Genomic DNA, 13,604 nt, shown 5'->3' with positions numbered 1-13,604 from the left:
ATGTTTCTCTGTGAAGCTTTATTGAATTACTATAATTTTAATATTAGATTAGTATACTACATCACTCAGACACACTTGTAAGGGGTTGTTATATATTATAGAAATGGTCTAAATCTAAAAGGGGATTCAAATCAGAGTCTAAAATGTGTATTGTTGAAACTAATACTTTTAAGAAAATGAAATTATTAATTATTGTTTTTATATAAACCAAAATGTATCATCTAAACAAAACATTTGATGCATTTTTTTGGTTTGTTTTTCAGGGTGTCCCCCGTCTCTGCCCCGGAAACACCTGGGATTGGATACAGCACCCCTCGCGACCCTAATGAGGATAAAGTGGGGTGAGATTAGATGTTCTGTCTTTTTAAAACTGCGAGTCACATGACAAACGCCATATTTGCAGTTCCACCATTGGCCACGATAACAAGGTGGTGTCAAAGTTTTGAACGCTCTCATGTTAAATGGCTAAATTTAGCATAAAATCTTAATCCTTGGACGATTTATTAAATACACCGACCTTGTGCCGCTGCCAACATTTCGTCTGCCTAAATGGGAGGTAAATGCTCACGTTTTTTAATCTACGCGGCGTGTAGATTATTAGTACTATTTGATAGACAATTTCTCTCGTGTACTTATTGTCAATTGCGTTCCCGGGAAATGGTATAAAATAAAAATAATTAGGTCGCGTCATTCAATTTAACAAATGATGCCAATTGGAATGTTTCTGTAAATTGGACTGATCGCTGTAGTTTACCTTTAGCACCATTAGCACGCTATTGAAGTAATCTTTTAGCTCAACAACGTAATACGCTAATGTTGGATTCTTGCTCACTTTTATTTAACTCATCTGTACAAAAATGTCCTTTCTGGTAAAATAACGATCACGTGTAGTCATTTTGACATATAACACTTATCTGTGGTTTAATCAATGACGATTTAATGCCTGTAATCATTTTTAACGAAATAATGATAGGTTTATTGCAATATTTTATATTTTAAGATGTTTTTGATACATTTATTCAGGAACGATATTTGTTGACTAGCGTGTAAACAGTGAAATACTTCATAATAAGACGTGAAAGTAAATTTAGCTGCATTGATATTACACGCCAAAACAAAAAATGAAAAATATTTTCAAGACTTACTAGAAAATTGCTGATTTACTAACACTACCTTCTCTTAAAAAATAGTGAAATCAAAATCCTTGTGATAAATGTAGACATATCGGATGAAATTGACTTAAAGCCTCGGAAAGGAAATTGAGACATGGTTAGATTGGCAAATATAATATTGGTATCCAAATAGTCAATTTTGAAATTGGTACTTTACACCCATACTAACAAACCATCTGTACAATTAGTCTTCACTACAGTCGCAGGTAGGCCAGAGCCTATCATAGCAGACTGTGAGCAAGAGAATAGTTTCACTTGACTAGATGCAACACAGTCAAACGTCAAAAAATCTTAAATTTTAAAACAAACCCATATTAAAACTTGCTGATAGTTTATAATGCATTACAGATGTTTTCACAGGAGGAAAGCCTGTGTCTCTGTAGAAAACCTAGACATGCAAAGGGAGAAACTCTAAAGATTGCACTCGAATATATAGCATAAAATAAGCAGCAGACCAACGTTATAATTTAAAAATGATTCTATCTAACCATTGATACATTAGTATTACTGTAAGATCATTCACATTTTAGTCCGGTAGGTGGCGGTAGCACACTACATTGGCTTGAAATACAAGTATAATGACTTAGTCAACCTTGTTGCTTACTTTTTAATTTTAATATCACAATTAGTCAGACTGAAGTTCAGTTTTGCCTTAATTTGGAACACTTTGCAGCTTTTTGAGGCACTGGTCTGCACAAAAAGGAAAAGCATTGGATCCGAGTTAGAAACTGCTTTGGATATGCAAAATCAAGGTCGTGGAAAAATGACTGCCCTTAACTATGTCATTTGCCTGTGTTCCCCTAAGCAGAGCAGAATATGGGCACTTAAAGTCGTCTGGATGGAAAAACAGCATCACTGCATTTCTACTGTTACTCAAGGTAAGGACGGGTCACTCTTGTGACCTAAAAATATATTTGACAAACACAAAACCCTAATTTTGAAGGCCATAAATCTGGGCTTGCCTGTGGATGACAACTTCAATTGTAGGAAAATATTTCTTTTAATGACATAACACTTGTAGACAAAAGGTTTCACATTTTAATGGGTTAGCAAGAACTCAAGAGACACACCTATTTATAAATAGCATCGTGTCCATCTGTCCCCCTTTAAATGCATATTGTGTACCCTGTCATTTCCTCTATGCAGGATCGTACCAGACTTTGGATGGAGTTGATATCCTGTTTGCCTCTATGTGTCGTCACAACAAGTGACTGCACGTCGGACCATCAACTGAAAAACAATGGTCAAATACTTCACTAGCCAAAGTGACATCAACAGTGTCTGGGACCATGTCGCCTTGGCGTTTTGGCAGCGCTATCCTAACCCCTTCAGGTACCCAAATGAGAATTTACTGTTATGTGTCCATACACTAAAGCGTCCTCACTGTTAACCAGCACTCACGTTCTCACGGAGGACGTCGTGTACCGCGAGGTGACCACCGACCACAAGCTCCTCTCTAGACGCCTGCTCACAAAGACAAACCGGCTTCCACGCTGGGCAGAGCACTTCTTTCCAGCTGGAATTTCACGCTCCGTGTACATCATCGAGGACTCCGTCGTGGACCCGGTCCGCCGGTGTCTCACGACCTACACGTGGAACCTTAATCACACCACTCTCATGGTGAGAATACGCTTCTTTACATGACCATTTCATTCGTACAGTATTAAATTGTAAAATTGACCAATACTATAATAGGTCAATTTCTAACTTGTGAGGCCCGGTGGACAAGTGGTTAGTGCTTCGGCCTCGCAGTTCTGTGAACCCTCAACCCCAGAACTGTGAGGTCGCTGAGCAAACCACTCACGCACCAGCCCACCATTTTTTTATCAAGTTATCTTAACTCAATAAAATGAGTTATGAATTCAAAAAATAAGAAATTACTGAAAGCTCTTGAAGCCCAGAGAATGAGTGGTTAGCATTTTGGCCTCATGGTTCTCGGGTCCTTGGTTCAAAACCAGATTGGTTCACCTGTGTGGGTTTTCTCTGGGTACTGCGGTTTGCTCCCACATTCCAAAAATGGAAGGCTGATTGGACACTCTAAATTGCCCTTAGGTATTAGTGTGAGTGTGAATGGTTGTCCGTCTCCTCGTACCCTGCGATTGGCTGGCCACTGATTCGGGGTGTCCCCCTTCTCTGGCCCTAAATCATGTGGGATATGCTCCAGCACCTCCTGCGGGCCTTGTGAGGATAAGCGGTTCAAAAAATGAATGAACGATGACTAAGTTAGCAAAACCTTGTGAAAGGTTTGTTCTTCTGTCACCTTAATTCCTATTTTTCTTTTTCATGTTTTATCTTGATTTTCGATTACACCCAAAATTGCAACTCATACTGGAGGGCTGTTTTGGGGGTTGTTTTTTTGTTCCAACCAATCCAGCATAGACAGTCTATCCAATGAGATCGTTTTTCTGTGCTTTTGGTCAGTCAGTAGAGGAGCGATGCATTTTCCAAGACGCTGCAGAAGAGCCAGGTGTCACCCACTTGAAGCGTGAGGCATGGATATCCTCCAACATTTATGGCTTTTCCAGACCCATCCAGGTTTTTCAGTACTTTTTGTTCTCTTTATTCTTGCATGTTTGCAAACACACATGAGCATTTACTCCATTGAACTCGTTGATATGCCTAGTAGTAGCGAGTATTGACAATAGTACATATCCAATGAAGTAGCTCCATCCTGTTGCTATGTAGTATTTAAATGATTTCTTCAACTAGTAGAGGTCCAATCCATTTAAACTGGGAGGAATGGCAGTGAATGGATGTTTTCCTGCCACTCCTGCCATTTGTGCAAAATCAAACAACTAAATAATCAATTTTTGGACTATAAATTGGTACCTGAGTATAAATTACATTAGCCAAAGAATCTACATACAATGAAATATAAATCCCACCGTATTATTTGCACTTTTTGGGGGGAAAAAACATTATGCATTAAAGTAATGGTAGAATACGGAATAACAGACCAAAACAGCACAGGCAGGTCCAACCAAACTGTAAAAAAAAAGTGTGATTTATAGTCCGGAAAATACGTTAAATAATTTTTCACTCCCGTGGGAATAAAAATTCTTCCGAACTTCTTAACAGGAAGTTTTCTTAATGTCTGCCCTTTATATAAACCCGTTTCCTGTTTTCTGCCTCCTCTTTTTACAGGAGTTTGGATTGGCCCGCTTCAAAAGCAACCAAGTAAAAGCCATGAAAGGGCTGGAATATGCACTGTCCAATTTACAAGGTCAGTACACGTGACTAAAATCCACTTCATAAATGACACGCAGTGTCTAATTTGGAGGAAAAAGCTTTTTGTGCGTACTTGATGGAACACAACACTGGCAAAATAACAAGCAATCCCCATTAAGGCTGGCTTTATTTCCACTGCGGTTCTATTTGACCAATTTTACTTGACTGCTCCGTCATGTGACTGAACCCTTTCCGCTGATTCGACATGTGAAAGCTTTCATGCATATCCTCATCTGTGTTCTTTTGAATTAAATATGTTAACTTAACTCATTGCCTGCCATTGATAGAATGTCCCAGTTTTATCGGTGTGGCACTGAAATACAATTATTTACTGCTAAGGCTTCAATTTCAAATGAATTGGCTAAAATGTGATGAGCAACAACTCACAAGATGATATGCATGCTACGGCACATGTTGCGTGTGGGGTGGATGCGTCACCACGACTCGTGTGATTCTTTCCGCAAGACATCAGCATCAGGCTGAGTGGCTCTCAACGTTAGATACCATTAATAAGAGTTGCAGGAATACTTTAATGAACACAAGAAGAAGAATCATTATGGAAGAAAATAGACTTCCTTATTGTTTATGCTAACAATAGATTTGAAGTAGATGTCACTTTAAAGTTTTATACATTAGTTTATTATCATTCTCACTCATTTTGATGACTTAACACTTAAATAAATGTGTTGCATCAACTAGAACAAGGGTGTTGGTTCGCGTGCCTCTTTAACGTCAACTTGATTTCACGTGGGCTGGACCATTTTAGATATAATATTTAGATTTATTTATTTTTTATAAATGGATTAAAAGCATTGAATATTCCGTTTTTTTATGGATCTGTTTATTGAAATTAGCTTCAAAATTCCTTTTGGACCAAACTCGGCTTTTTTTTAACTTAAAATTGTATATAAACTACTTAAAAATTACTTAAATAACCCAGATTTCTTAAAATTTTATGGTACTATATTTGTCTTTCATGAAATGGGAAAAAATATTGCCTCAATAGATAAAAATAATAATTTTAAAGTATTAAATGATCACCAAAATTTAGCACATAGAAAACTAAGACAGTGTCCACGAAATGTGAAGTGATACACTTTTGTGTTTATAATGCTTATTTCGAAGGCCTAAAATATTAATCCGAGTCTAAAACTACTACAGATTATATCTAAGTAGTAGAAAAGTCTCGTATCTCTCAAACAATCACTGCCAGCTACTCCCAGTTAAAATAGATTGGGTCTTCATCACCGTTAACGGCACCGAAACGAGATCATTCCCTGCCAACTTCCCTGTGGGTTTGTTTGTCGCCACTTCCGAATATGACTCATGTGCTTGTTGTACAACCTGAGTGGAGAGGCTTTTACATCAAGTGTGACACAAATAGATTGCAGCATGTCTCAGGGAGGTGGCGTTACGGTCACACCCCATGTTTTGTTTTTATCTAGACACAGGAGAGACGCCCCAACGGCTGATCAGGGGTTCTACGAAAGAGTCCCCCGAAAAGGGTAAAGGAACCCCCAAGAGTTTGGCTTCCAGCGCCGCTTCTACCGCACAGAAACCACCGCAATACGTCTGATAGAGGACGTTTGAAGGACCAAAGGCTCTGCAACTATCGTTTGAATACACACTGTAATGTTATAAGCGACCATTTTTTATGAATGATGATCACTTTTTTTGTTTTTGTTTATCTCGGCCTCTCTTAAAGGTGTTATCTTGGCTCGACGGCGTTAACCCGCAGGCTGTTTACTAATCTTTTTTTTGCTCTGAAAACAGCTTTGTGTTTCATGCCAACTGGAATCAACCCAGAATTTGACATGTACGTAAAAGGCAAGTATGTGGGTTGTTTTTAAGAGAGGGTGTGGACGGCTGGAATTCTATTTATAGACTGCAATGTGATTTTACTTACGCAATTGTGTCGCACTGCCTGCTAATGTGAAACTATGAAACATATCGTCTATTAATTTAAAGGTAAAGTATAGTGTAAGAATTTTTAGTGATTTTTCTTCCATATCAAGCTTTAAGTTTCTCTTTCTTGGCTTCTCATGAGGCAAAATTCTTGACTTTGCTTGAATTTAAATGGAAACATTTCAAAAGTCTTTAAACTAAGGGCTATTATCATTTTTTCGTGTAATATTACTTTGCAAAAGCATTAATTTTTCATATTTTTAAAAAGTTTAGCAATGAATTTGCTTCTGTGCATGATATTTTTGGATAAATTAAAATTTATAAAACCTGCTCTGTGACAACTACAAAATTAAGAAACGTAAAAAAAAAATACTAAATAATTTAACTACAAACATGCGGTACCAAAACATCAATGCAATTTGTTAAATTTTATTTTCATACCTGCACTTATAGCACAAACAGAAAAATGCATACCATGCATGAGAAATTATGGTAACTGCTCTGAAAGTATTATTATTATTTTTTTAGAATTGTTATCAAATAGCTAGTTGTATGGGAAATATGAATAAAGTTTTAGTGGATTTAAAACAAAAAAAGTTATTATTTGTATAAGAAATGTGCTTTTTATGGGACTCAAAGGACTAAATTCTACATACGTGTGTATATTTGTGTCTATAATGCATTGACTGAATCCAGTATGGGCGTGGTTATGCCTACGTTAGGCGCATGCGCAGCAGCTCGCCCTATAGAACAGCATTTTGTTTGTTGATGGACGAACTAGAACCCACACGAGGTAAGGCGTAAAGCAATGTACTGGCCTAAATGCATTTTTATCACGCTACCGGGATATTTCTTAGGAATCAGTTGAGCTAAGATCGTCAACTAATCTGTTAGTTTAATGCCAGGTTAAACACAACGTCGATCATTTAAGTTTGAGCTTGTTTTCCTCACCAGCAATGTGCTCTAGTTAGCATTAGCGTCAGTATGGAGCTTCCTATTTAATTTTTAAAGTATCTTGTCCGTTTTTTCTCCATTTCTGATTCGTTTGGAAAGACTTAATTTAATAAAGCAAAATCGGGACATCAACGTACAGTTTGCTGGGTGAAGGCTCACTCAAAAATGACAACTTTTACACTGAATCTAGCACAACTTAGTTCCTGGTGTGTTGTTTTTGTGATGATTTTTTTCACTGCGAGTGCTAAACACCAGTTTCCAATTTGTAACTGTTCTGTTTTCACACAAAAAAAAAACATTTATACCAAAATTGTTAAGCTAACTTTCGCCTGACTGTTAACATCAGTCTGTATATTTAATTGGCTGGTCTTGAAAAGGGAAAATAGCCTTGAGCACTTGCTAATTTATTTTCATTATTTATCTTGATCATTTATTAAATTTCTTAAGATTTCTCTTTCCTGTAATAATGTTTTGGCAACTCCCAAGTAGCTTGGTTAAATCAAGTTTTCCCTGTTTAGCGTCTAGATCAGGGGTGTCAAACTCTTTTTTTATTTTTATTTTTTTAGATCAAGCGGGCTGGACCAGTAAACCCATTGCAAAATTACATAGAACTAACAATAAGCCCACTTTTTTCCTTTGTATTAGTCACTAATACTAATAATTAGTGCAAAGATTGAGTAAATTATCAAAATGTTTATTAACAGAATTTTCCTTTTACATTATGAACAATATATTATGAACAAGAGAATAACATAAGAACATAAATAAAGGTCAATTCATGTTGTCTGCACATACTAAAACACTGCGCATCCTAGCGGGAAATACAAGAACTACAAATTTTAAAGAAAATTCATATTTTTTTTATACAATGCAGCTTTCTTCCCCGGACCGTACCAAACCACCAGACGGGCCGGACCCGGCCCACGGGCCGTATGTTTGACACCCTTGGTCTAGATGCAGCGCTTCCCGTGTGCCCAGATCTCTTACAGGAAAGGAGACTGGACCAGATCGAGGTAAAATTTGTTTAGAAGAATAGTAACAAAAGCTACCGTATTTTGCCATTTAAAATACACAGATATATTAAAAGATGTTTGATTTTTAGAGCTTCCCATTTGAGATCCATTTAATGTACCCTGGTATTTACTTAACTTCTTAAGGCCTTTTCTGCTGGCCTAGGAAATATCTGAATCATATATTATATTTTGTCCATATGTACTTATTAAATAATTCCAAATTGTCTGTTAGCTTTCTTTCATTGCTTTTCCCCCTGGTTTCATATTGAAGTATTTAACCAATCACATTTCAGCCATTATTTGTTGCCAAGTGTATGTATTATAAGGCTTTTTTTTCTTAAAAGCCGGCATAGTATATATAATACGGCTTTTTCGTAAAAATGACATAGTATAGTAAGGCTTTTTTGTAAAACATGACACAATGTATAACAAGTCTTTATTCATAAAAACAACATAGTATAGTAATTCTTTATTCTTTAAAAAAAATGACCATGAAGAGTAAAGCGTTTTTCTTTTAAAAAATATTGTAAGGCTTTTTAATATTAAAAAAAGACCATGTATAGTAAGGCTATTTTCTTTAAAAATACAAAACCCGCATAGTGTGGCTTTTGAGCAATAATTGTCATATTTTTTCATCCAGGAGTCTCCGGCACCCCAGTGAGCAGAGGCTGACACAGTCATGCTTTTAGATGGCTCCCGCAGATGCAGACGAACGACTTTGCCACATGGCAAATCCTCACTGATCCGTAAGTCAGATTGTCGTCGTCATCCTCAACATCATAACTTTGGTGGTGCAGTGGTTTGTTCACCGGACTCTCGCCGGGGAGACCTGGGTTCGAATCCCGGTTGGGACACTTTTTCACTTAGTTGTTTCTGTGGTTTTCTTGTAAAAACACTCAAATGATTACAAAGAAAAGTGTAACCACTTGATGGCGCAGAGGTTAGTGCACCGGACTCCCGTGTGGGAGACCTGGGTTCGATTCCCGGTCGGGACACTTTTTCACTTAGTTGTTTCTGTGGACTTCTTGGAAAGACACTGAAATGATTACAAAGAAAAGTGTAGTCACTTGGTTGGCGCAGAGGTTAGATCACAGGACTCCCACCTGGGAGACCTGGGTTCGATTCCCGCTGCCGTCGTTTGGCTGAAAATACTTGGGAAGAAGAATTGGTCAATGGAATAAGAAGAAGGGAAAAAAAGAAAAAACTTTTTAATTTATATTAAACACTTAGTCATACTTTTCAGCAAAAGGTTATATTCCGAACTGCCTTCGGCAGTTCGGAAGACAGTTGAAGGACCTGTCTGTGCGAAAGGCGTTCTCGGGTCGGCCTTCGGCCGACCCTCGACCGCTTGCTTGGTCAGTGAACCGCCGACACCGGGAAGCGAACTCACGTTCTCTCCGTGCAAAGGCGAGTGTGCAACCCACTACACCAACTCGTGCCCCACTTATACATAGGTGTTGAAACGTTTTATCCATGGAAATGGGGTGAAACACTTAGTCATTTTTTGGACAAAATGCTTCATCCACCATTGAAGACTTATTAAGTTAAACACTTACGCATTTTAACTTATTCTTTTAACTGAATAATATTTGGAAAATCTTTGGCTGCACTGGGATTTGAACCCAGGACCACAGAGGTGAAAGACTGATGACTTATCCACTGGGCCACCACCCGGTGAGAGAAAGTGGTAGTACTTATACTTTTACCTCTTTCATTTACCTGAAACACATAGTCATTTTTTGACTAAATGTTTCATCCACCACTAAATACTTATTCAGTTAGACACTTAGGCATTAGAACTTATTCTTTTAACTGAACAATTGTGGGAAAATCTTTGCTGGAACTGGGAATCGAACCAGGGACCAAATAGTTGGCAAACTGATGACTTAACCACTGGGCCACCACCCTGTGAATGAAAGTGGTAGTACCTGTACTTTTACCTCTTTCACTTACCTGAATAATATTGGGAAAATCTTTGCAGGCACTAGGATTTGAACCCAGGACCACAGAGGTGGGAGACTGAGGACTTAGCCACTGGGCCAACACCCTGCAAGAGAAGGTAGTAGTACTTATACTTTTATCTCTTTCATTTACCTGAAAATATTGGGAAAATCTTTGCAGGCACTTGGATTTGAACCCAGGACCACAGAGGTGGGAGACTGAGGACTTAGCCACTGGGCCAACACCCTGCAAGAGAAGGTAGTAGTACTTATACTTTTATCTCTTTCATTTACCTGAAAATATTGGGAAAATCTTTGCAGGCACTTGGATTTGAACCCAGGACCAAAGAGGTGAGAGACTGATGACTTAGCCACTGGGCCACCACTGTTCAAGATATAGGTAGTAATATTTGTCATTTTGTCTCTTTTCACTCCCAGATCATACTTAGTACTTTATGGTACCTTCAAGTGGAAAAGGTTTGGTAAGCTTACTAAGCAGGATTTGAACCCAGGTCCACAGAGGTGGGAAGCCAATGACTTATTCACTGGGCCACAGGCTTCCAAAAGTAAGCAGTAGTTTTTATACTACTACTTTATACTTATTATACTATGTTGTTTTTTTTAAACCGACATAATATAGTAACGCTATTTCTCATAAAAAAAAGACAATATTAGTAATGCTTTTTTTTTCTTTTAAAAAAGGGAGGGACATCTGCGACAAAAGACTGATTACCTTTTACTAACAAAAAAAGATAGAATTCCCCCCGCATCAGCCACCTGGTGAAATCTACATTCCACATCTGCAGGTGAGTCTAAAGAAAACAAATATTTTCTGAACAGAAACATGAATGTCTCTTTTAAACTTACCTTTTTGTCTTCAGGTGTCCTTGCTCTCCACGCTTTGGGAAACCTTTTCGCTGCTGGAAGACTGTACATCCCACAAGTCATCCATTTTTGCCTTTGTCACTAATCTGTAGAAATAAAAATAAAAGATGACTGCAAAGTATCTCTTGTTCTATTATGTGACCTTGACTTTTATTTAATTAGAAATATCTTTTTAATTATAAAAACTTTTTTGTATGGGGATGTGGCTATGCACATGTACTATGATTGCTGCAAAAAGGCGAGACATTACATACCGAGCCAATACAAAGGCGACTGGTCGGGACGGTGCTTCATCCGCAAGCTGGTCCCAGACCTATTCATTCCTGTCAGAGAGACCACAAGAAAAAAGCCTTACTATACATGGTCATTTTTTAAAGAAAAACGCCTTACTATAGATGGTCGTTTTTTATTTTTAAAAAGCCTTTCTATACCTTTAACCTTTTGCCATCACCTTTGAACCACTTCAAGGTTATCAAGTGGCTTTTTACTTAGATCATTGTGAGGTGCAATGAAATGCAAATAAGGTGCTGGAATGAACAGATATAAATATGGCCTCAACATGAGGGTATGGCACCTATAGGTCAAGGCTAATTTGAAAAGCAGATAAGGTCAGGCTCAGACCAATGAATTTACACAGAGCACTGAAAATGGTCTCCTGGTTCAAGTTGAAATATGGTTTGGGTTTTTTTAATAAGTCCATATTTGGCTAGGATAGGCCCCAGCACCCCCTGCAACCCTTGGGTGGATAAGCAGTACAGAAAATAAATGAACGAATGAATATATAGTTTGCAGCAGATATCCGCAGTGATTGTAGCGTTGTGTTCAAGTACTTTGAATCAGTTTACCATGCTCAGAGTCCGTGGAGATATTGGAGCCCATGCTGTCAGTGCGGATGCGTTACTATAGATGGTCGTTTTTTTATTTTTTAAAAACCTTTCTATACATACATACATGGTCGTTTCTATTAAAAAAAGCCTTTCTATACATGGTCGTTTTTATTCAAAAAAGCCTTACAATACATGGTGATTACCATAAATAAATAAATTAAGTCCTCAGATATCACCAATATTACTGGAGAGAATGTCTTTGCACAATTAGGTTTTTTTTTCTGACATGTGGTCAATAAAGGAATTCCCGAATTGGAAAGTCATCAATGAGCGGTCTTCTTTTTCTGTCCTTGTGCGATCTTTGAAACGATTAAAAATACTAAACGCAATTTGATGTGGAGATATTATGAGTGCAAGTGGAACTATATCTTTGTAGAAGCCCGCAATGCAGACAACGGGAGCATTTCTTACCTTTTCGGCATGCGTCGAGTGCACAAAAATCAGCCAAAGTAAAAAAACAACAACTTCTTGGTGGACTTCTGTTCATGTCCTTTAACAAACGTGTCATGGTTGGAGCTGACCTAAATCAAGCCATTTAGATCATGCGATTAAAAACCTGAAAAGACGTTTACAAACAAAACAAAGCATGCATGTGAACGAAAACCCTTTATTTTTCATTCTTTTCCGGTCCGTTCCTCTTCCGGCTCACTAATGTGACGTAATTCAGGGAACGCCCTCGAGTTTTTTTTCCTTTCTTTTTTTTTAATATAATAGTTTGAAATGAAAGCCGTCTTGTAGGATGCCACGTCTTTATATCAAATCAAAAGCCTTTATTGTCATCATACACAGATGTGTATAAGGAACTAAGTCTTTATTTTAATATATATATATATATATATATATATATATATATATATATATATATATATATATATATATATATATATATATATATATATATATATATATATATATATATATATATATATATATATATATATATATATATATATATATATATATATATATATATATATATATATATATATATATATATATATATATATATATATATATATATATATATATATATATATATATATATATATATATATATACACACACATATACACACAAATGAATCTGAGGGGACATTTAAAGTATAAAACATTTTATTTATATCACAATGAGAGCATACACAATACCTTCAAGTGTTTGCTCAAATGTAGCCAGCACCAGGTATTAGTACACACACGCACGCACACACGCTCACTTCCGCGCACACAAACACACACAAGCACACATAAGCACAAACATTTTAGAACACCCCGTGAACGCTTAATACACATCTGCTGACAAGAACATGTTCACAGGTCTCTGGCACAGAACGCTCCCCCTAATCGTCATCTATACGCACCCCTCTCCATGAACTGTCCTTTCATAATATACTCTATATTTCAATCTATTTCAAAGGTTGACCTATTTAAAGCTACGCGAAATTACAAACATTAAACGAGTTCAAAAGTGACTTTTGTATTTGGCAGGAATATTGAATTGACAAGCACCCTTGCTGCACAGGAGACCAATCATCAATGTCATCAGAGAGTCCAATCTCTGTGCAATCACCCCAGCCATCAATTTGCATTTGAAACAGATACAGTGGATAAACATTTGCTGGGT

The 13,604-nt window shown here is 37.2% G+C and overlaps 1 protein-coding gene and 2 long non-coding RNA genes across 12 annotated transcripts; 2 read left to right on the top strand and 1 right to left on the bottom strand.

Moving 5' to 3' along the window:
* Window positions 1-279: 279 nt before the first annotated feature.
* On the top strand, window positions 280-6,635 carry prelid1b (PRELI domain containing 1b). 4 transcript variants are annotated; one of them, XM_077718917.1, is made up of 8 exons: window positions 389-556; window positions 1,846-1,892; window positions 1,981-2,050; window positions 2,319-2,504; window positions 2,567-2,792; window positions 3,594-3,707; window positions 4,317-4,395; window positions 5,846-6,635. In XM_077718917.1, the coding sequence occupies exons 4-8, from the start codon at window positions 2,413-2,415 to the stop codon at window positions 5,974-5,976; spliced, it is 642 nt and encodes a 213-aa protein (XP_077575043.1). In that variant the 5' UTR covers window positions 389-556; window positions 1,846-1,892; window positions 1,981-2,050; window positions 2,319-2,412; the 3' UTR covers window positions 5,977-6,635. The 4 variants fall into 4 exon arrangements, with proteins under 4 accessions (XP_077575044.1, XP_077575043.1, XP_077575041.1 ...); XM_077718918.1 differs by lacking the exons at window positions 389-556; window positions 1,846-1,892 and adding an exon at window positions 280-341; XM_077718915.1 differs by lacking the exon at window positions 1,846-1,892.
* Window positions 6,636-7,118: 483 nt separating this feature from the next.
* LOC144198631 (uncharacterized) lies at window positions 7,119-11,233 on the top strand. Of its 5 annotated transcripts, XR_013326750.1 has the most exons (8): window positions 7,121-8,272; window positions 8,913-9,018; window positions 10,254-10,331; window positions 10,394-10,471; window positions 10,534-10,563; window positions 10,651-10,778; window positions 10,915-11,018; window positions 11,094-11,233. It is a non-coding gene; the product is annotated as an uncharacterized LOC144198631 (long non-coding RNA). The 5 variants fall into 5 exon arrangements; XR_013326752.1 differs by lacking the exon at window positions 10,534-10,563 and having other exon boundaries at window positions 7,119-8,272; window positions 10,394-10,423; window positions 10,564-10,778; XR_013326753.1 differs by lacking the exon at window positions 10,534-10,563 and having other exon boundaries at window positions 7,120-8,272.
* On the bottom strand, window positions 7,937-12,620 carry LOC144198633 (uncharacterized). Of its 3 annotated transcripts, none has more exons than XR_013326756.1 (5): window positions 12,396-12,620; window positions 11,352-11,420; window positions 11,080-11,183; window positions 10,226-10,459; window positions 7,937-9,423 (listed from the first exon to the last, which is right to left on the bottom strand). It is a non-coding gene; the product is annotated as an uncharacterized LOC144198633 (long non-coding RNA). The 3 variants fall into 3 exon arrangements; XR_013326754.1 differs by having other exon boundaries at window positions 7,937-9,308; XR_013326755.1 differs by having other exon boundaries at window positions 7,937-9,308; window positions 10,226-10,319.
* Window positions 12,621-13,604: the final 984 nt, after the last annotated feature.

This window comes from Stigmatopora nigra, chromosome 6 (genome assembly GCF_051989575.1).
Source record: "Stigmatopora nigra isolate UIUO_SnigA chromosome 6, RoL_Snig_1.1, whole genome shotgun sequence".
Lineage (NCBI taxonomy): Eukaryota > Metazoa > Chordata > Actinopteri > Syngnathiformes > Syngnathidae > Stigmatopora > Stigmatopora nigra.
The sequence above is the reverse complement of the archived record's forward strand: the minus strand, read 5'-3'. Positions and strand labels throughout refer to the sequence as shown.

Excerpts from the sequence above, each read along its gene's own strand:
- prelid1b (XM_077718918.1), top strand. The coding sequence starts at position 2,413 with ATGGTCAAATACTTCACTAGCCAAAGTGACATCAACAGTGTCTGGGAC. Across the intron at positions 2,505-2,566 it reads CGCTATCCTAACCCCTTCAG|CACTCACGTTCTCACGGAGG; the intron begins GTACCCAAATGA and ends ACTGTTAACCAG. Across the intron at positions 3,708-4,316 it reads GCTTTTCCAGACCCATCCAG|GAGTTTGGATTGGCCCGCTT; the intron begins GTTTTTCAGTAC and ends CTCTTTTTACAG.